Source organism: Boleophthalmus pectinirostris, unplaced genomic scaffold (assembly GCF_026225935.1).
Source record: "Boleophthalmus pectinirostris isolate CB_2022bp ecotype Guang Dong unplaced genomic scaffold, ASM2622593v1 HiC_scaffold_13, whole genome shotgun sequence".
In the NCBI taxonomy this organism is placed as follows: domain Eukaryota; kingdom Metazoa; phylum Chordata; class Actinopteri; order Gobiiformes; family Gobiidae; genus Boleophthalmus; species Boleophthalmus pectinirostris.
Genome location: NW_026571036.1, coordinates 25,693,719 through 25,717,592, shown reverse-complemented (window position 1 = coordinate 25,717,592; position 23,874 = coordinate 25,693,719). Strand labels below are relative to the sequence as shown.

Sequence of the window (23,874 nt, the reverse complement as noted above, 5' to 3'; positions counted from 1 at the left end):
AATTTCAGACTGTAACATGTATTATTGATTTGAACTGGGCCACACAATGTTGTTTATCATGTTGTGGGGACTAAAGTCTCTATACACACTCAATTCATGTGGCTGTAATTTAAAAGATATTGGTTAAATAGGGTAAAGTTTGGGTTTAGGTTAGGGCTAGGTGATACAGGGAAAAAATAATCACAATTTTGATCATATATTGATCGATCTCTATTTTTGAATCGATCTTCTTCCATTTTATTGAAAATATAGACATATGTACTTCAGGTATAGATTGTAGGATGTCAGGATCACTACTTTTATTTATTTTGTGTTGATAGGACCAGTCATTCTGGAGAAATCCACTTTTAAAAACCAAATGTTTGAAATGCTTAAATAATATATTGAGCCTAAAAGCATGTGCATGTTACCATAAACGGCAGAAACTCGTGATGTCTGTGCTCTAAATGACGTTTCACTCATAAACTGTGAGAAAATAGTTGTTTGCTTTCTGTAACTTGGATTATAAAGATGAAAAACACAGGAGGAGAGAAGAAGGAGAAAAACTGCGGAGCTGCGGCTGCATCAGAGAAAGGGAGGGCGGATAGAGGGTAGATGCACAGTATAGACTGTATAAGCAAGTGGACTAAGCGAGTGTGGCGTCACCCACAGCTTCAGCTCCAGTCAAATGAAGCTCGCGATGCTCACGGTTACAGGGCCGAATATGGAGTCAGGCTCTTGTATTATGAATAGGATTTTCTAATGGAGAAAATAGCAGAAAAAAATACCAAGGTCATGTAGAGTGGGTTATTACGAGCATTTTAAGACCAGAATAACCAGTCTCACTGCAGCAGTCATTCCAATGTAAGTCAATGGGAGCCAGGATCAGTAGGAGCCCGAAGAACTTCCTATTTGGAACTCTGCAGCTAGTGGGTTAGCAGACGGACACACACAGAGACAGAGGGAGAGAGAGACTGGACTTTTAGTGAAATTGTGAAGATTTAAGTCAAAACTTGTGAAATGTGAGAACACGTGAGGAGACATAAAGAGACGTACTGTGGCTTTAATCTAAACAAGAGAGCAGTGCACCACTGCTCTTCCTGACTAGGTGTGTGCAAAAATATTGAAATATCGATATATTGTATCATTTAATGTGATGATACAGTATCAATATCGTGGGCTGCTGTATCGATATATTCCCGATAGTATTTTTTGATTTATTACTGAATTATTTTGTTACAGCACCAGAGTTTTGTTGCTTGTTTAGTGGAAGGAAACTCTTTCGACATTTTCACTGTTTTGATGATTAAAATGTTTGTGTTTCATATGAACTTTGCACAAGAAGTGGTTTAACAAAGACTTTTAGTATCACAGCCATGATTTAACCTTTATCTTTTATTGAACTGTATTGAATCCATTTGAAATATATTGTATCGAATTGAAAGTGCATATGTATCGCATCGTGGCCTATGTATCGAGGTATGTATCATATGGGCAACTTCTTAATGATACCCAGCCCTATTCCTGACACATGATTGGCCGTAGAGCTGTCGATTAAAAAGCGCTTGCCTTATCATTGAATTATCGTTTATATTGCAGTCGACTGATCTTTGGCACAGCCCTCGTTCAGGTTATGCTTAAACCAACTAGTGACTATAGTTAAGGTTAAGATCAGTGTTCAGTAAATAAATATTACTCAATATAATGCCACCAAAAAGCATGAAAACCTGTATGTGCTTTTGCTTCTAATCTACTATTCTAACTTGACAAAAGAATCAAACCTAGGCCCTACTGTATGTGAAACATGTCTGAACTCAAAGTGGTCAGTAAAAACACACACGCTCCTCCACATATTTAAATCCAGTGTGTTATTTTGTTTCCAGGAGCAGGAGCTGATGAAGATCGTTGGACTGAAGTATGAAGTCGGTTTACCCACATTGTGCTGTCTCAAACTGGCCTTTTTGGATCCAGACACCGGAAAACTCACCGGAGGATCCTTTTCTATGAAGTACGTGCTCAACATTTCACCAATATTGCTGGGTTTTAGATGACATCACAGCGTCCTATAGGCCAATATTATTGAACACAGATGGGGACAGCTAAAAAACTAAATAATCTTCAACTGCAGATTTTGGGTCAGTTCAATAATAGAAATGATCATTTTCCAGATTCGGGAATTTATATTTCCAATATTTTGCGGCAAAGTACAATGTAATTAACAGGAAAAAAAAACATCTTATTTCCATCAAATTTATTGCATATATACTGGATTTTCCGGGCTATTAGATGCGCTCTTAAGTCTCTAACCCCATCAAAAAACGACCGCGTGCCCCACAATCCAGAGCGCCCTATACACGAATCCACTCGGGTGTCCCAGCACGACTTCAGTAAACTAAAAAGCTGCACCACCTGCAGCGCACGCAAACACACACGGAGCAGACAGCAACCGCACAGCGAAACACACCTGCAGACACACTCATCACTCCACGTCGACGAGGAACGGAACGGAGGAATGAACCGAAAAAGCGAGTGCAATGTGCCACTTCTAGACACAACTGAACAACTGAGTCACTGCGAACACGTCGACAATCCGACTATTGTGTTTCCTTTAAAGTCCGGTGCGGTTTATTTGTGAAAAAAGTTTGAACATTCTGTGACAGTGCGCCTTATAATCCAGAGCCCTATAGCCTGGAAAAATACGGTAAATACAAATTTTTATGAACATATATAGAAGAAAACAGATAAACAATATACACAAAGATTATGAGGCATAGTTCTAGTTAAATGATTCAGATTGATCATTTCAGTTCATTATAAATTGATAACGTGTAGTAAGTTTGTTTATTTGGAAGCTTTTCTAATGATTTAAAATAATATTATAAATTGTATTAATAGGAAAAACTGGCTCTTGCCCCCCATCTGGAAATATGACATCATCACATTCTTATTAAGATTTTAAAATCCATAACTGCAAACAATTTTATTCTGGGAGTTGATTTCACTGTCGGATGGTACAAAATGAAAAGGCCGTTTGTGCAGAGGCAGAAGACACACAAGTCATATTTTTTGCCTAATTGCTCTATTACCATTTTTAGTCTGTTCAAAAATAAGAAATCGGATGCACTGAGTGTCACGATTTAAAAGGATAGGACCCAAAACGCAGGACTTGCACTGCACAGTTGTTTAATGTAACGAGAACAAAAACCAGGAGAAACCAAAATAGAAACTTACAGCAGACATGACGCTGACAATGGACCAACAAAGGGCAGAGGAGAACGAACACAGGGTTTATATGCACTCAGGAGACTCAGGTGACACACATAAAACTCATAAACATTAGGAAGTAAAACTCAAAAACTAAAGTTGGATGGGACAAATGTCAAAATAAAACACCAAGGGCATAAAACACTAAAGGAATAAGACATCAGTATATGGAAAAACAATGAAGACAAAGCATGAACTATGATATTGAGGACAAAGTAGTAATGTCACATGGGCACACAGAGACTGAGGAAGAATATTGATGCCAAATATCCGTTAAATTTTCAGCTGACACCAATATCTGGGGAGACTGATTAGTCCTGGTTTATCACCCGTCCCTAAGGCTGGGCAATTAATACAATAAGCTCTATTCACGCATACCGGAAGAGGTTAGGAAGCTTGTGGATGAGATGGTGTAGTTCCCGGCACTGGGCATGTGATGATAAAACCATAGATTCAGCAGCAGCATCTTCACGACCTGCCAGAACTTTCCATGGACGTGACTCTAATCACATCGATGTCACTTACAGACGGCTGGATGTAACTGTTGATCTGCAGAACATAACAGAACTTTTTAAAATAGTATTATTAAGTTCGACAAATTATAATACACAAATTAATCGGCAATTTATAAAAGGAAAATAAGAATACAATGACATCTAGATGAAGAAAACCCGGGGCATTTTTCCAGTTTTCCCAGATTTTGTCAGAGTTACTATCGCCAACAGAGCCCAAAGGAAGTCATCATCCACATGTTTACAAATGTCTTCTGGGTTTGTGACATCACTGTGAATAGAGCCCATTATAAAACAGTTTTACTCCTGACTTTCTTACTTGCAAAGCCGCGTTATTGTGCAATTGATGCTATTACTGCTACTGTTTCATTGTTTAATGTTTTGAGTGTTTGTTTTATTGGAAAGAGTTTTGTAAAGGGCTCTATAAATAAAGTTTGATAACACTATTAACAAAAAGTCCCATTCAAATTTAAAGTATTAAAATTTTATTAGGTATCTATATAAATGTAATTGAAGACAGTCTATATTTTCTTAAATAATAGGAGATGATAAGAATGAAAATGTAAAGAAAGACTAGCTTTTCTCTGACTATGATTAAAATCAATCATAATCGTGTGTGGGGGAAAAAAAAAGAGAGATTATCTTTTGGCCATATCTCCCAGCTCTACCCATCCCTACAAGAAAATTATCTCCAGAACCATAACTGACCCAATAGTGAATGAATAAGTTATGAAGGGCTAAAACGTAGACTTGGCAAATAGGTCAAGTCATTAAACTACTACTAGGGATGTAACAATAACTGAAATATCATAATATCGTATCATCGAAAGTGTCACAATAATATCGTGGGCCATCACAATATATAACAAGATAGCAGCGGGGTCTTAAAAGTCTTCAAAAGGTCTTAAATTTCATGTTTCTAAAGGCCTTAAAAAGTCTTAAATTCCGTCTACACTGCCCAAGATGCAAAACTCTGGTCAGATACATCACCACCTTGAGTCACCACCGAGCCGCCTGACATGCATAACCAATCCAGTTCCACACACTTTTGCGTCATCCTATGGGTCACCCGAAAACGCTTGTCTAAACGCGGAATAAAAAGTGAAGACGGGACGCCAATTTTGTGTCTTCTGTTAGGACCGTCATCATATAAACGTAGCCTTAGATTCTAGATATACTGTAGTACCGTTATTTGGTTGGTCATTATTAGAATTAGTCTTGGTGTTTTTTGCCCGCATATGGGTGCGATGTTGGTCTTAATTTTCATTTAAGTGGTCTTCAAAGGTCTTTAAAAAGTCTTTAATTTGGGGTAGTCAAACCTGGGGATACCCTGTATAATGAATAGTTATAGTGCAGCAATAGCTAAAAAAAAAAAAAAGGGTACTGCATAGACCATGATCTTTTGCTTTGTTTCAGTCCAATTTACACAATGAAATCACTTTTTAAGCATTTTAAATCTTAACTCTTTGGTTTATGGCAGAACCAAAGGCATGTTAAGGCATTTTAAAGGAAAAAAGCAGTATTTCATAATTTTGTTAGCCTCTACAAAATATTGTAGCGTGAGATGCATATCTTGAAAATATCTTAGAGAAATTTGGATATCATTACATCTCTAGTACTGCATAGACCATGATCCTTTGCTCTGTTTCAGTGCAGACTAATTAGGCACTTTAGGCACTCTTAATTCTTTGGATCATGACAGAACCAAAGTATTGTCAAAGAATTTTAAAAGGTTATAGCAGCATATTCACAATTCTGTTATGTAGCAGGGTCCGGTCAAGTGGTAACGGAGGGAAACGGGCAGATTTTTTACATTCAAATGTCTCTTATTCAGAAACTAGAGGAACTATTGAAATAAGTAAAGTATCAGAATGTAGGAAAGAGTTACACTCCAACAGGGTAAAGTTAAACCTGTGATATTCTTTCAAGTTGTTGACAAAAAATTTAAAAACTCATGTTGGTAACGGAGGGAATGAAATATGCAGCAGTTTTTGGGCAATAAATCCAAACAGTGATAACTCTTGGTTCTCACTTACATATCCTTAACAAACTGGTTTGAATATTTGCTTCATATAGTTTTCTACCATATGGTACAAGATTAGGTTGAAAAACCTCTTACTTTTTGAGATTTTTTTTTATTAAGAAAGGTCATGGTAACGGAGGGAAAAGTAACGGAGGGAAAATTGTGCAAAGCAAGTAGAAGGTGCATGATTTTACATAATATGTCAACTTTTTTCTTCTGAATACTTTAATATTACTTCAAAATGAAAAGTAACTATTTCTATAAAATAAGTCAGTCCTTCCAAGAAAATTTTTATCATTTTAAATACATTTTTTTTGAAAAATCATGTACCTTCATCAACAGTTCAAAGATGGAATAACACAAGATATGATGAAATACATCCATTTATTGACATGATTTGCAGGTCTTTGAAATTTGGAAAACAATTTTTGTTCCATGTTTCATACATGGTCTGTTTAAAACGTATGGAACTTTAGAACCAAAAATGGTGCAGAAAAAAGGTCAACAGTTTCATAAACTAGAGTACATATGTATCTGTTGAATACATGTTTATATCAGATGCATTAACTTGAATTTTTGGCCTTGTGTTTACTTCTGCTTGACCGGGCCCAAATACTGTACAGTGAGATGTATATCGTGAAAATATCATACAGAGATTTGGGCATAGTTACATCTCTAACTACTAATATAAAAAATATCACACAAAGTTACTTCGTTCTTCTTCAAGTTGTATTTATTCTGTATCCTGTTTCAGATACCACGACATGCCTGATGTGATCGACTTCCTGGTTTTGCGACAGCAGTTTGAAAACGCCCGACGAAGACAGTGGAGTATAGGTTTGTTTACAACTGATTCTAAAAGTCCTTTATTACACAAAATTGACTCTTTTGAGCTTTGAGACGTGTTATGATTTTGTTACCTCATCAAAAACAGACCTGACTTTGTTTTGTTTCATTCACACGTTTGAGTAATTCTTTATTATGAGTCTGTCTACATCTCCAAAGCTCAAAATGCTCTGTTCCACCTTGTGATGTCATGAAGCGACAGTTTTCACGTTAGCAGCTACTTTTTATTCTTTGTTCAGTAGAGATTAGGAATTCCAGGTCTGAAATCATCCAGTTGTTTTATGTATCATGTATTACCACATGACATCACAAGGTGGAACAGGGTGTTTTCAGTTTGAGAGATGAAAGAAGAAGAAGAATCTGCAGGCTTTGTGTGGTAAACATGTGTGATTGAAACAAAACACAACTCCAGCCATGTTTGTGATGAGGAAACAACATTATAACAGAGATCAGCAAACAGAGTAATATGGGCCCTGAAAGACGCGGCGATCTGTTTATTTGGTCTGAACTTGAGTTGTGGTGTTTTTACAGGAGACAGGTTTCGGTCGGTGATTGATGACGCCTGGTGGTTTGGGACCATAGAGAGTCAGGAGCCGTACCAGCCCCAGTATCCTGACAGCCTGTTCCTCTGCTACAGCGTCTGGTAGGTTTTCAACAGATACTTTGCAGAGTGCTGATAATAATCACGTTAAAGTTGGTAGTAATAATAATAATATTAATAGTAATAATAATGATGTTTCTGTTTTCTTATTTTTTTCTTATTGTTTATTTATTTATTTAGATTTTTTTTCCATTTTCCATTTTTTATTCTTTTTTTTTTTTTTTCATTTTCTGTAAATTTTTTATTAGATTTATTATTACCGTATTTTCCGCACTATAGGGCGCTGGATTATAAGGCGTCATTGAATGTTCTATTTTCGAACTTTTTTCACAAATAAACTGCACCGGACTTTAAAGGAAACCCAACAGTGTGATGGGTGAGTGGTTTTGTTTGTGGTTTTGTTTGTTTGTGGCGTTCACGGTGACTCTGGGCTTTGTTCAGTTGTGGCGTGTAGGGAGGGTGCTGTCTGGGACCGCTGGATTGTCGGCGTGTTTGCAGTGACTCAGTTGTTCAGTTGTGTCTAGAAGTGGCACATTGCACTCGCTTTTTCGGTTCGTTCCTCCGTTCCGTTCCTCGTCGACGTGGAGTGATGAGTGTGTCTGTGGGTGTTTTTGTCTGCTCCGTGTGTGTTTGCGTGTTCTGCGGGTGGTGCAGCTTTGTAGTTTACTGAAGTCGTGCTGAGACACCCGAGTGGATTGCAGTCATTTTTTGATGAGGTTTGAGGCTTATGAGTGCACCCAATAGCCCGGAAAATATGGTATTTATTTATTTTTATTTTATTTGTTTATTGTAAATGAAGAGCACTATGCACATTGGTTCAGGGTGCATCTGTGTGTGTATGTATGTGTGTGTGCGTGTGTGTGTTTGTGTGTGGCTGAGTGGGTGTGAATGGAAGAGAGTGGGTGTGTGTGTGCTTTGTTTTAATATAGCTCATTTTTATTTTCCCACTGGAAGTCGGCATCCAAAATATGAATAAATAAACTTTGCAGCTGATGTCATCAACATTCATCAACATTCTAACAGAAGACACTGCTCTGTCTGAGGCTTTATTACTCAAGTTATATTTTAATCTGAGCTATTTCTGTCTCTCTCTCTCTCTGTTACTTGGCTTGGTAGTGCCACCCTCTTGTGCGCATAAAGATGGATACATTTAATGCTGTATGATATTCTTAGTTGTTTAATCCGCTTATACCACGCTCCCACCAACTGAAAATCGTTCACTTTTAAATCTAACAACCGTTTGACTGTCCATGAATGTTCAGGGGAAAAGATGGTGAGTCTGTTTTAGTTGAAGTTGAGTAGTTCATTTGTGTACCTGTTGCTATGGTGATAAAGAACAGTGACTAACTGTGGCCGGAACTACCTGTGCAGTTATACAAAAATAATGAACGTTAGAATTCTCTTGACTGTGGTTTTCAGATTCTAGAATGTCATGATGTCTTACTGCCATGGACAGTTTTCTCGATTGAATACTTTGTACTTTGCCAGAAAATATAATAATAATAATAATAATCATAATTTCACAAATGTTGAAGCAGATTATTTATATTTGTGACTAGGCCCAAGAACTCACTGTTATCACCACATTAATTTTAGCTGCCCCATCTGTATTAAACATGTTTGACTTGTGAATGTTGTGATGTCATTTGAAACCCGGCATTTGATACTGTGCAGTGACTTCACGATGGGCAGTGATATCACACCGGGAGTGTCCTTCATGTATCTGTCTCTGATGGAATGTTACCATGGTGACACAATGTGTACATTAGCAGACACTGGCCAAAAAAATCACCTGTTGTAGTTGTATTTCTTTGTGGTCAGAATTGCCATGTTTACACGAAAGCTTTAATAATAAAATAAGAATAAAAACAATTTAAGTCTGAATAAAAATTAATCCCGCTTTAAAAGTATCATGTAAATACTAGGGGTGGCACAATTCACAAAATTCACGGTTCGGTTCGTATTGCGGTTTAAGGTCACGGTTTTCGGTTCTGTATGGTTCTTGTTGACATTTTTTCTTCTTAATCTTTAATATCCAGAAATATACTTCAGCATATGCTATGTTAGCTTAATTATCCACAATTTAGGATATAGCAATAATCATTATGAATTAAGTGTTTACATGGTCTTTTTAAAGCAGAATATATATATATATATTTTTTTTCGGAATTAAATTATTTTTAATCGGAATTAAAGCTCTCATGTAAACGGGGCAACTCTCCAAAAAAACACCTGGTGTAGTTGTATTTCTTTATGGTCAGAATTGCCATGTTTATATGAGAGCTTTAATAATAAAATAAGAATAAAAATAATTTTATTCTGAATAAAAAATTTTCCGCTTTAAAAATACCATGTAAATACGTACTCCCTAATGAAAATGTTTAAGTAATGATGAAGTAAATGGGTGGTTTGTTCTGATTTTAAAGTCAAATAAATTTATTTCTTGATCATGTAAACGTTTATTCTTCTTAAATATAATTTGAGTCGTTCAGCGCTTGCTTGTTGGGTCATCACTTAAAGCATGATGCGGGAATTATTATTTAATTGTTTAATTATCATCAGAATGACTGTGAAAAAGTTTGTATCATGTGTTTGTGTCTGTGGCGTAATGGTAAACCAAGGTGACAAAAAAGCTGGTACCATCTGAAGTGTGTGTTTTCTTCCAGTCGACAGAAATACATTTGTGTCCCTGTCTTATCAGAACCCTTCCCAACCCCCTGACGGAATTAAATGAAGGTGATTTATTTTGAGCTTTCTACCTTCTAAGAGTGATGTGTGGGCCTTGTATATGTCGCGCAAGTGGTTTTTAGATTGATTCTGAGTTTTTAATAAATTGCAGCGTATTTCTGCCACCCTCCCACGTGACAACGAACTAAAGCTGCTACAACGATGACGCGGCAGCTACACCTATGACGCGTTTGACGTAGCAGAAAGTGCTTTGCACCTCCCCCACTCCACCGCCTCGGCCCCGTCTCCACCCCGCATCGTCTGACAATTCCCACATGAACACCTAAACAAAAGCGACAGCATAAGCTCATTGTTCTCCACTGCAGTGAACACAATATAAAAAGTTTATCTACTAGTGTTTATTAATACTTTACCAATCAGTAATGTTCAGTTGATGTGGACGCGGTGCTTGTGCTTCGTGCTCCTCAAAGTCCTCGTCCGATTCCGGGTCCAACACATGCGGTTGAACGCGCTGTATCTCCATGATGAATAAAAGTTTATTCCTACCACTATCAGGGTGCACACCTGTCTCCCCCTCCCTCCCTGAGATGGCGGAGGAAGGGCGGCTCACTCGTCGCCTACGTCACGTTTGGAGGGTGGAGCCTGTGCTTTCTCAGGACGGGCGGGGGGGATGAGCAATAGTCGGCCTTTCGTAGTTCCTGGTCTGTGATTGTGTCCAAGAAATTTCATAACTATTGTGTAATGGATGTTCCAAAACCCAAATTGTGCTTGTTTCTGTGCAGAAGATACAATGTGAAAAGAGTGATTTTGCATCAGATGAACCCTTTAACACGTTTTCCATGTAAAACTCAGTTCGGAATTATTATTTCTATGTAAACTTGAAGGATTCCAAAGTATTTCATTCAGAACAAATAATTCAGAATTAAGAGAACATAATGTAATAGTGGCCAATGAGTTAAAATAAGGATCAAATTTCTAACTTGAGTAACAGAGCTTGTAACAGAGCAGTGCTTACAGTTAGCTTCACGCCTCCAGAGAATGTGGACACCAACACCATCACCTGCAAAGTGTCAATACATTTTGTTCATTAAGGTGTGATTCACTGTGGTTCAATTGGCTTAGATTACATTGATACTGAGCCTTGATTTTCATTTGTGTCTAAACGGCATTGATGTGAGCCACCAGCCACTCTCTCCATTCACTGGACATTAATTGAGTCATATTTGAATGTTAAATTGCCTCGGAAACAAGATGGACCATAATTCTACAAAGCGTTTGAAGAAATGTTTTCCTCACAATTTTCAAGCCATTTAAATCAGGTACAAGAAGGTCAGCAACGGAAAATAGAGCAAATGTGATCGTGCAAATGAGTCATAACACTTTAATCCAGGCTCAGAATCTCTTCAGTATCTATTCAGACTTTCAGAGTGACTTTCAGCGCTCAGGAATGCAGTAATACTACCCACACTATATTACACTATTTCCTGATCTGTTTTGATGTTTCCTCATCACAAACAGACCCAGAGTTGCATTCACCGTATTTTCCGCACTATAGGGCACTCTGGATTATAAGACGCACTGTCATAGAATGGTCTATTTTCAAACTTTTTTAACAAATAAACCGCACGGGACTTTAAAGTAAACACAACAGTGTGATGGGTGAGTGGTTTTGTTTGTTTGTGGCGTTCACGGTGACTCTGGGCTTTGTTCAGTTGTGGCGTGTAGGGAGGGTGCTGTCTGGGACCGCTGGGATTGTCAGCGTGTTCGCAGTGACTCAGTTGTTCAGTTGTGTCTAGAAGTGGCACATTGCACTCGCTTTTTTGATTCATTCCTCCGTTCCGTTCCTCGTCGGCGTGGAGTGATGAGTGTGTCTGTGGGTGTTTTTGGCTGTGCGGTCGCTGTCTGCTCCGTGTGTGTTTGCGTGTTCTGCGGGTGCTGCGGCTTTGTAGTTTACTGAAGTCGTGCTGGGACACCCGAGTGGATTCGTGTATGGGGCGCTCTGGATTGTGGGGTGCACGGTCGTTTTTTGATGGGGTTGGTAAGAGCGCGCCCTATAACCCGGAAAATACGGTAGTTCCATTCCCATATGTTTAACCTCTGTTTTACGCTCGAACAGAAAACACTGTTCCACTTTGTGATGTCATGTACAAGAATTGCTCCACAGTGTATTTAAACTCTGTACAACTTAACTAGGGATGATTTCAGCCCTGGAATTGTCAATCTCTACTGAACAAAAAGTAAAAGGAGCTGTTCACTTGAAAACTACTGCTTCATGACATCACAAGGTGGAACAGAGTTGTAAACAGACTAATAATAAAGGATTACTCAAACACGTGTGAAAGAAACAAAGCACAGCTCCAGTCATATTTTCTATGTTACTTTATTAATGTTCTAACATTACTTAAAACTCAGTGACAATGACATCTCCATAGAAACAAGAAAATAATCAAAACGTTATGCCTGTTTTTATAGACTTAGACTTAGACAAACTTTATTGATCCACAAGGGAAATCATCTGGACACTGTAGCTCATCACAGTATAATTCTAAATAAGTAGCAAAAAAGAGCAAGAGACAAGTGCCAAATAAGACTTAATTATATAAATGTAAATGTACAAGTCAAAATAAAATGGAAATATAAGTCATAAAATCTCAACTTTATACAAGAGCTCATAGGAAGAACAAGCAACAATGATATGATGACTGACATGACACAGGGTTATCTATTACATAAGGGTGTAGGGAGTATTATCTGTCACATAAGGGTGAGTTATATTGATATATTGTGCACTTTGGTCACCTTGTGTGTTGTAAAGGGTTGTATAAAAAAGTCTGAATGTCTGATTGAACTGTTTTCAGCTGGGACAATGGAGACACAGAGAGGATGAGCCCCTGGGACATGGAGCCAGTGCCCGACGATGGTGAGTACTTTGAACACATTTTTAAGCGTTATTTGGAGCACCTGCTGTTAGGTTTTATTCCCAAACTTATTTATGTTTATTTCCAAATTTCCTCTCCTGTGTACTAGGTCCTTGGTTTAATGGTTTTTAACATAGCCCACTTCTTCATACAGTCTAAGGGAGTGTGACATCACCCACAGTGTTCAGCTCTAGTCAAATGAAGCTCACAAGGCCAGCAGTTATATATGCATCACGAATTTCAGATTTCTGGTCATTGCACAATGCATACTGGGAAGGATTTTCTGGAAAAGTGAGCATCAAAACAGCCATGTTTGTTTTCCCAGGGACACGTCTATTGACAAAAACGATCTTTTCAAGTCTTTTGAACCATATCACTTTTGTTTCTGGTTCTGATATTGTCATATTTTAGTTTTGGGATTCGGGCATCGTAATTGTGTGGTTGTTGGATCCTAACAGCGGAAAACGGCTCGAGAAATTTGTTCGCGAACTCCATGAATGCAAAAGGGAATCAGATGTGTGTGACTGCAAACCTCTGTTCAAACTGTTTCCCTTCCCAACGAAATTGCAGTTATGGAATTCGCAAACTTCCGAAGGCCATTTCTCGAGCCGTTTTCCGCTGTTAGGATCTAACAAAAACACAATTACGATGCCCGAATCCCAAAACTAAAATATGACAATATCAGAACCAGATACAGAAGTGATATGGTTCAAAGACTTGAAAAGATCGACTTTGTCAATAGACACATCCCACTGGGAAAACAAACATGGCAGTTTGATGCTCACTTTTTCGGAAAATCCCTCCCAGTATGCATTGCGCAATGACCAGAAGTCTGAAATTCATGATGCATGTATTGGTGGTTTTCAGACTCTAAAATGTGATGATGTTATACTCCCAGTTGGCAAGATCCAGAGTTCCCTATTGATTACATTTCACTTTATTATTAAATATCTAAAAAGCAAATTTACAAATGTTGAACCTGATCATTTCTATTATTTACTAAACCCGAGAACTCACTGTTTTACAAGACAAATCTGCATTTTAACAATGAACATTTTAGCTGCTCCCAGGTCTGTATTAAAAATTATTGTCCAGGGCATGAAAACTCACATGGGTCCCTCTCTAATATTAATTAATAAGAAGCAGGTCTACACTGTGTACACAATTATTAGGCAAGTGGGTATTTTGACCATTTTTATGCAAATTCTTCAACTCCAACCTGTATAAACTTGAATTCTTATTGGATTTAAGCATATCTGGTGACGTGTATTTGTCTAATGAGGGAGGGTGTGGCTTAAGGAGATCAACCCCCTATATCAAGGTGTGCAGAAGTATTAGGCAGCTTCTTTTCCTCAGGCAAAATTGGCCAAAAAATAGATTTAACTGACTCTAAACAGTCAAAAATTGCTAAAAGTCTTTCAGAAGGATGGCACACTCTTGAAACTGCAAAGATATTGGGCGTGATCACAGAACCATCAAACATTTTGTTACTAATAGTCAACAGTGTCACAAGAAACGTGTTGAGAAAAAAAGACGCAAATTAACTGCAAGAGATTTGAGAAGAATCAAACATGAAGTTATCAGGAACCCGTTGTCCTCCAGAGCTGTCATAATCCAGAAGTGCAACCTACCTGGAGAGCCCAGAAGTACAAGGTGTTCAGAGGTCAGAGACGGGGCCAAAGTGAGGAAGACTGAAACCCGACCATTACTGAACATGAAACATGAGCTGAAACATCAAGACTGGGCCAAGAAATATCTTAAGACAGATTTTTCAAAGGTTTTATGGACTGATGAGATGAGAGTGAGTCTTGACAGAGCAGATGGATGGACTCGTGTCTGGATCAGTAATGGGCAAGGTGGATGCGGGGTACTGTTATGGGCTGGTATTAATAAAGATGAGCTTGTTGGACCTTTTTGGGTTGAAGATGAACTCAAAATGAACTCCAAAACCTACTGCTATTTTTAGAAGACACTTTGTTCAAATAGTGGTACAAGGAAAAAGTCTCCATCTTTCAAGAGGACCATGATTTTTAGGCAGGACAATACTCCATCACATGCATTGAAGTACTCCACTGTGTCTGCCAGTAAAGGCTTTAAAGATGAAAAAATAATGACATGGCCCTCTTCCTCACCCAAACTAAACCCTATTGAGAACTTGGTGGCCCTTCTTAAACAGGAGATTTACAGTGAAGGAAAACAGTCCACCTCTCTGAACAGCGTCTGGAGACTGTGGTTGCTGCTGCACAAAAAGTTGATCGTCAACAGATCAAGAAACTGACAGACTCCATGAATAGAAGGTTTATAACCATTATTGAGAAGAAGGGTGACTATCTTGGTCACTTTTGTTTTTTTTAATGTCAGAAATGTTTATTTGCACGGTTTGAGTTGTTTATTATTTTGGCAGGTGAAAAGAAACAAGTGAGAATGGAAAATGTTCATTTTTCATGTAGTTGCGTAATAATTCTGCACATTAATAGTTTCTCAATAATAGAGCACACAGAGATTTTCCAAAACTTCACTTTTACTTTCTTAAATATTCAGGTTTGCGGTTTATTAACATTTTGGATAGACCCAGAGCACTGTAGTTGTTCAATTATAAAATGAATCCTCAGAAATATAACTTTAATTATGCACACAGTGTAATTCTAGGCCTCTAAAACCCTGCGGCCCGGGACAGCAGAGCCCTTTGTGCCCCCGTCTACTGCCCTGAGTAGTATTAATAAATGCGTAATGTTTCTCCTCAGCGTCCTTCCCTGATGAGCTGGGTCTGAGTGTGCCTCTGTCGGAGGACGAGCACCGGGAGCTGCTCTACGTGCCTGTGGAGGGAGAGTGGGGCTGCAGACCACGAGCTGAAGAGTGTGATCGAATTATTAAAGCCATCGACCAGCTCTGCACTCTGGGTATGAACACAACAAACTACTCGCTCTTATATGCTAGCTGTAAGCACTGCTCTGTCTGAGGCTTATTAAGACTGTAATCTGAGTTAAGTGAACTGATTTCTCCTGTTAAACAACTCTCAAATAACTTTACAATCACAAGTAGGGATGTAACTATAACCCAAATATCGTGATATTGTAACGTCAAAAGTCTCACAATAATATCATGGGCTGGAGCAATATACCAAATCACAAGTTTCTTTGCTTAAGTGCATGGTTTTACAGTAGAAATAGCAAATTAACATCTGGAACTACATATCGCATGAGTCATTTCAGTGCAGACAACATGAAGGAATATGTTTTTAGGTGAATTCTTGGGATTCTGACAAGAATAATTCACACAAAAATCTTGTCAAGGTATTTTAAAAGCAAAAAGGCATCTTATCTAAAATTATATCAGCCTCTCTAAAATATCGCAGTAAATATCGTACCATGAGATGCATATCGTGATAATATCATACTGAGAGATAAGTAAGCATAAGCTTTCTAGCATTAGCCAACAGTTTCTCAGTTAGTATCTCATATTTTTGGTTAAAAATCAGACACCTAAACAGGACTTATTGCAATATTTCGTGGAATCTAAAAAAACTGTGAATATGCTACTTTTTCCTCTTAAAATGTTTTGACAAGACTTAACCCAAAGAACTAAGACTTAAAAGTGCTTATAAAAGTTATTTTCATGTAGTCTGCACTGAAACAGAGCAAAGCATCATGGTCTATGTAGTTCCCTATGTTTTTAGCTATAGTTGCACCAAAACAATTCATTTGAATGAATGAATGAATGAACATTTATTCGGACAGTAATACATAGAACATGCGTAGAGAACATAAATACGTAGATATAACACATAAAGTAAATATTTCTTTTCTGTAATAATAAGCGAAAATAAATGTCAGGCAGATTTTACTTGTGTCCGAAAAAGGAGTGGGATTTAAGTGAAGACACTTGCCATTTGATATATTGTGATGGCCCACGATATTATTGTGAGACCTCTGATGATACGATATTACAATATTTCTGTTATTGTTAAATCCCTAGTAATTGATGAACATACACACACACGTAGAACACCCCGAGCATGACGTCACCACAGACTTTTAATTTGTCAACTCTGCATTGAACACTCTGGGTATGAAGTAGAACTGAACTCAGCAATATTGTCAAAATGTGATTAAATATGTGATTCAGGGTTTAATTGTAGGTTCTAGTCAAAGGGCACCTTTTAAAACTGTGAAAATATGAAGTGTAAAACTCAAAATAAAAGTCCCATGTGTTTTAGAACATAGATACACAATAAAGATACACAAAGTTACACAGTGCACTGTGTAACTTTGTGGTTGGGGGTCTGTCTCTGGCTTGTTTCTATGGAGATGCCATTGTTCTGCCTGGAATATTCCACAGTATGACATTAAACAGCTCTATCTTACTTTTTTTTTTAATTACAGATGGTTTTATAGCTCAAAAATCCCTGCAAAAAGAGATCTGTTCTGTAACTTGGTCTGGTTTGGTCTTCACGAAGATAGAAAGGTTTAATGCCATAAAGTGAAACATTCCAGACAAAGCAATAACATCTCCAGGGGGGAAAAGCATTTGACGGACCCTCGACCAGAAAAGTTAGACAATGTACCTTTAAGGGTTAGCTAGTTTTATTTCATACCTTTTGTTCCTTTTAAACCTTGCAGCTACAGAATGTACCGAACTCTTGTGATCTTTATGTTAGTCACCAAAGTAATCTTACTGAACAGGTGAATGAAGTCAGTTGTTTCCTGTACAAAGCTCTGACTCACTGCTCTGCTGTTATGAGTCAGACCTTGCTTAGTCCTGAATTGGTTCTGGTTTAGACCTGGTTTAGTCTTGGAAAAGGGTTTTGTTATGGTTTAGTGTAGACCTGCTTTAATCTTGGTTCAGAATCTGTTGAATCTTAATATAGTAATTTAGTAAAGATGCACAATTTTGAAAAAAACCCCAAAAAGAATAATTGCATTTTTTTCTGATAATTATTACGGTTGCAATTTGATTTGTAATACATGTTTAAAAAGTAGGATTCTGTGCACATTGTAAACAACTCAAGGGGCATTAAAGGTGCACTGTGTAAGTTTTCTGGTGTAGGGTCCTCTACCAGTTTGTCTCCATGGAAATGTAATTTTTTTGCCCGAAATGTTCCACACTCTGTCCGTCTGAAGTGACCCAAATCCGATTTTTTGGCTTCTACGTGACCTGTATCTGATCTTTTAATGACAGTCTGAACAACACAGATCCGATTTTTTCAAATGCGACCCAGGACACTTCGAAATGTGCTCCTGAAACCGATACATATCTGATCTTTTGACATGCGACTTCAATGTGAACGGTCAAAGCGCATTCATCTGACCTACGCATTATCAGCAAGCCACAAACGTCACTATTCTGCGCTGAAGTAGGCGAAAATTGTTAATAAACTCCGTGTCACTGAAGTGAAGCACATCACCACTCACCACTCTTGGCTACGTCTCCACATCCACACGTTCCTTTCAACGGACGTCGCTGCCGCTGCCCCACAAAACACCACGGCCAAAAACCTCGTCCTTCTCAATCTCCTCCTTAAAACAAGTAAGTTGTTCATGTTCTGTCTCCGGTACGAGAGGATCTTTAAAATCTCCAGGTGCTCAATGCTCGCGTCCATGTTTGGACAACTTCCGTAACACAGAGCACGCTCGCTGTTGACATCGTTGTGTCTCCAGTGCACATGTGGGACACTTTTGGGCCATTTAATGTTCACACTGGAGTCACATACAAGTCACATTTAATTGGAAATGTGAACGACCTCGCAAAAATATCGGATTTCATAAAAAAATCGGAATTGAGCGTTAAGCCCTGCAGTCTGAACGTAGCCTTAGTCTTGCATTTATACAATTACAGGTGTTTTTATTGTTTAAACCTTGAAAAAAAAAAAAAAAACATGCATTCTTGTTATGGGGAGGTCACTTCTCCACATATCTGACCTGCAACTTGACCTGACAGTTGTCTCTGACTGTGGAACTAACCAGGCAAAGCAATAGCATCTCCATGGAGACAAGCAGGTGACAGATCCTCTACCAGAAAAGTTCCTCGTTGCACCTTGAACATACGAGAGAATACAAGACTCCGATACATTTCCGAACATGTTTAAAGGACTGGTACAACATTTTCTATAACAAGACAAGTGTTTTCTTTGTCTATTATCTAAATAATTGCTGCCTTTTACAATTTTATAATTGCCCCATCATTTAGTTTTGTTTTAGTCCTGGTTTAGATCAGGTTTAGAACTGGTTTGTGTTTAGTCATGAGTTCATCCATGTTCAGTAGGGGTGTAACGATATCCAAGTCTCACGATACGATATCATCACGGTATGATCATGGGAAAGCTCACGATATGGTGGGGAGGCTCACGATTAGAGATGCAACAATATCCAAATCTCTCGGTACGATATTATCATGATATACATCTCACAGTACAATGTTTATTGTGATATTTTGTGGAGGCTAATATGCCACTTTTTCCTCTTAAAATCCATCCATCCATCCATTTTCTTCCGCTTATCCAAGGTCGGGTCGCGGGGGCAACAGTCTGAGGAGGGCCTCCCAGACTTCCCTCTCCACACACACTTCCTCCAGCTCTTCCAGGGGGATCCCGAGACGTTCCCAGGCCAGCTGAGAGACATAGTCCCTCCAGCGTGTCCTGGGTCTTCCCCGTGTCCTCCTCCCAGTGGGACATGCCCAGAACACCTCCCAAGGGAGGCGTCCAGGAGGCATCCGAAACAGATGCCCGAGCCACCTCAACTGGCTCCTCCCAACGTGGAGGAGCAGCGGCTCTACTCCAAGCTCCTCCCGCGTGACTGAGCTCCTCACCCTATCTCTAAGGGAGCGCCCAGCCACCCTGCGGAGGAAACTCATTTCGACCGCTTGTATCCGCGATCTTGTCCTTTCGGTCATTACCCAGAGCTCATGACCATAGGTGAGGGGAGGAACGTAGATTGACCGGTAAATCGAGAGCTTCGCCTTTCGACTCAGCTCTCTCTTCACCACAACGGTCCGATACAGCGACCGCATCACTGCCGACGCTGCACCGATCCGCCTGTCAATCTCACGCTCCATCCTCCCCTCACCCGTGAACAAGACTCCGAGATACTTGAACTCCTCCACTTGAGGCAAGGACTCTCCACCCACCCGGACAGGACAAGCCACCTTTTTCTGGTCGAGGACCATGGCCTCTTAAAATGCCTTAACAAAACTTAATCCAAAGAACTAAAACTTAAAAGTGTTAGAACAGTTATTTCTTCTTGTAGTCTGTACTGAAATGGAGCAAAGGATCATGGTCGATGTAGTTCCCTTTGTCTTTTTTAGCTATTGCTGCACCATAACTTTTAATTTAAGCAAAGACACTTGTAATTCAATATATTGTGATGGTCCACGATATTATTGTGAGAACTGATGATACAATATCATGATATTTTGGTTATTGTTACATCCCTAATGTTTAGTGGTGGATCAGTGGGCAGAGCAGAAGGTTCACTAATCAACTTGGCTGTTCAAAGACTGCTGTTATTGTGTCCTTGGGCAGCACACTTCCTTCCATTCACCTTTGTATTGCTTGTAAAGTGCATTGTAAACTTCAATATATAGTCTAAGAGTTGGTGTAAAAGATTTGAGAGTTGTCGTGCTTAAAGGTGCGTTTTTCTGGTGGAGAGTTTGTCACTTGCTTTTTCTCCATGGTGATGTTATTGCTTTGTCTGGAATGTTTCACAGTATGGCTTTAAACCTTTCTGTCTTCATGGAGACCAGACCAAACCAAGCTACAGGTCAGATCTGTGGAGAGGTGACCCCGCTCACAGTCAGAACGTCTAGTAGAGCTGTTAAATGTCACACTGTGGAACATTCCAGGCAGAGCAATGACCTCTCCATAGAAAGGAGCAGGTGACGGACACAGTGCACCTTTTACGCTGCAGACGCACTGAGCCAAAGATGGAGACGCTTGTTCAAATTCCTGTTAAAAATGATGTCATTGTCACAACAAATTCAGACATAGGATCTGCAACGTGCTGTGGAAAGACGGGCAGGAGCTCCCTCTAGTGACAGCACAGGGTCTTGTCACGTGTTAAAGTAAATAAGCACTCAAGTCTTTTTTAACCTAACATTACTCCCACACATATGCTTCACTGGATTTTAGCTGAACTCTTTGTGACTGTGGTACACTGAAATGCTGTAGCTATAGAGATTCAAGAAAAATTATAGATGATAATGCAAGGAACACAGGTTTTGTCAAAATTAGAGGTCCAAAAAAGCAATAATTACTCCTGTGAGCTTTAAGCCATTTTCTAATACTGTTACCTCCTCGAAAACAAACCCAGAGTTGTGTTTTGTTTTATTCACACATGTTTAACACACTAACATGATTTCTTCTCTCAAATATGATAACTCTCTGTTCCACCTTGTGATGTCATGTGCTAATACAGGAAGCGCTCCACTGTGTTTTTAAACTCTATACACCTTCACGAGAATCATTTGGATGATTTCAGACCTGGAATTGCCAATCTCTACAACACAAAAGGTTAAAGGAGCTGTTAACTTGAAAACTACTACATGACATCACAATTTTGAACTTTGGAGATGTAAGACTAAAAATAAAGGGTTACTCATACAAAACATAGCTTTGGGTATGTTTTTGAGTAACATGAGTTATAATTTCCATTTTGTGTAATACTGAATATTTTTGTATATATTTTAAGATGTTTATTTTCTTTTTTCCATCTTTAATCTCCAGATGTAGCAGCTCCGTTTGCCTTTCCCGTGGACCTCCAAGCTTATCCCACGTACTGCACAGTGGTGGCTTATGTCACGGACCTCAGCACCATACGCCAAAGGCTGGTCAACCGCTTCTACAGGTAAAACTCCACTGCATTTGAATTTTAAGTTACACAAAATGTACACTTACAAGCTTGAAGTCATGTTATAATTAGTGCTGTCATGCGATTAAAAAAAATTGAGAGATTAATTAATTATGATCTGTAATTAATTAATCTAATTAATCTCTTTTTCATCTCACCTAAAAATTGTTGAGAAAAGCTTCAACTTGAGGTATTTTCATTTAAATTCATTATTACATTATTGTGGCAGATCAAAAGACTGATATAGAACAAAAAAAAGTGACTTTATAAAGTCATTTATTGTTTAACAAATCTCTCCAAATTGTCTGTTGAGCCCAAGTCTCCATGAATAAGAAACTGTTTGCTGTAAAGTAGCAAAGACGAGGAAATCTGAACATAATAACTTTTGTCGACTTAAAGACAATAAAAAGTCCAGTCTTTCCTTAACCATATTAAAAATATTATTGACAGAGAAATGCTTTATATATGAGATCACTGGTTTTAGTCCTTGTTTTAGTCCTGGTTTAGACCTGCTTTAGTCCTACTTTAGTCCTAGTTTAGTCCTGGAATGGGTTAGTCTTGGTTTTAGTCCTGGTGTAGATCTGGTTTAGACCTGGTTTTAGTTCTAGTTTTAGTTCTGGTTTAGTCCTGGTTTAGTCCTGGTTTAGACCTGGTTTTAGTCCTGGTTTAGTCCTGGTTTAGTCCTGGACTGGGTTAGTCCCGGTTTTAGTCTTGGTGTTAGTTCTGGTTTAGAGGCGCACAGAAGGAAGCGCGGTTTACGCAGCGTACGCGAGAAAACGTAAGCGCCACACGGGAGCACGTCGGTGTCCGCGCAGTAACTACGGAAAGAAACGTGGTCCGCGCATTCTCAGGTTAATGACGATGATGAAGGTGTATGTTTGTGTTTGTGTGTGTTTGTGTTTGTGTGTGTTTGTGTGCGTGTCCCCTCATGTGGCAGGTCACTATAGGACAGTAGTGCAGACATCATGAGTCTATGCAGGTTGTTTTCACCAGTGACATTTAAGTTGTAGGCGATTTTATATTTGTTATTTTCTTTTATATTTCACGTCGGGAGAATAATTTCCAAGACACGAATGTGTTTTTACCTGTGCACTGCTGCCTCTGTTCTACTGGCTGTTCGACCTCGTCCATTGTGCGACTGACGCCGTAAACGTTAACATGACGTTTACATCGCTCTTACTGCGCGCGTTCTGTGTGGGTTTCCGGCAATGAGTGGAATTACCGAAATAAAAAAAATATATAAATGTGTTTTTTTGTGTGTGTGTTGTTGTCCCAACAACACATAAAAACAGATTTTATAATAAAGCAACTCGCATACAGAAACAGTAAAGTTATAGATTAAAAATGAGATTAACGCGATTAAAAAACATAACGCGCTAAATATGACTGTAATTAATTAATCGCAATTAACGCGATAATGTGACACCCCTAGTTATAATGTTGTTACCTCCTCAACAACAGACCTGGAGTTGTGTTTTGTTTCATTCATACATGTTTGAGTAACTCTTTATTATAAGTCTGTCTATATCTCCAAAGCTCCAAATGCTCTGTTCCACCTTGAGATGTCAAGAAGCGGTAGTTTTCAAGTGAACAGCTCGTTTTACCTTTAGTTCACTAGAGATTGGCATTTCCAGGTCTGAAATCAACCCATGAGAGAAGAACTCAGTCTAGATATACAGGGTTTGTGTGTTGAACATGTGTGAATGAAAAAAAACACAACTCTAGGTCTGTTTGGATGATGTAATCGTTTCTTTCAGGCGGCTGTCTTCTCTGATGTGGGAGGTGCGTTACATTGAACACAACGCACAAACCTTCAATGAACCGGGGGCTTTTATAGTGACCACTGCCAAGTTTGTCTCCGACCTCATGCTTCAGTTTATCAAGTAAGTCAAAGAAACAGAAAAAATAACATTAAACACTCGTATTTGTCCTATATTCATTAAGGATAGTTCCAGTCCTTATATTTACACAAACGGCTGAATGCAGTGCACCTTTAACCTTCAATATAATGTTCATATACGTACAAACATTTCAGACTTGGCTATAGGAGTGTTTTTTTCTGATTTCTGCATTTCTTTCTTCTTTCAGAGACCAAAGTTTGACAGACCTCATGCCTCTTTACAAAACTATGAAGAAGGCGACTTTCTCTGACTCTGAAGATTCTGTACGTTCATCTCTGCATTTTTAAAACACTGTTACCAGA

At 38.7% G+C, this 23,874-nt stretch overlaps 1 protein-coding gene across 2 annotated transcripts in view; it reads left to right on the top strand.

Annotated features, from left to right (window-relative positions):
• Window positions 1–23,874, top strand: part of phip (pleckstrin homology domain interacting protein) — a 94,892-nt gene that overhangs the window by 58,581 nt on the left and 12,437 nt on the right. For both annotated transcript variants that reach the window (XM_020939928.2, XM_020939927.2), the window contains exons 26-33: window positions 1,863–1,987; window positions 6,533–6,615; window positions 7,156–7,267; window positions 12,772–12,833; window positions 15,576–15,731; window positions 21,548–21,668; window positions 23,429–23,554; window positions 23,760–23,835. In XM_020939928.2, coding sequence (XP_020795587.2) covers window positions 1,863–1,987; window positions 6,533–6,615; window positions 7,156–7,267; window positions 12,772–12,833; window positions 15,576–15,731; window positions 21,548–21,668; window positions 23,429–23,554; window positions 23,760–23,835 — 861 coding nt within the window. The remainder of the gene's footprint in view (window positions 1–1,862; window positions 1,988–6,532; window positions 6,616–7,155; window positions 7,268–12,771; window positions 12,834–15,575; window positions 15,732–21,547; window positions 21,669–23,428; window positions 23,555–23,759; window positions 23,836–23,874) is intronic.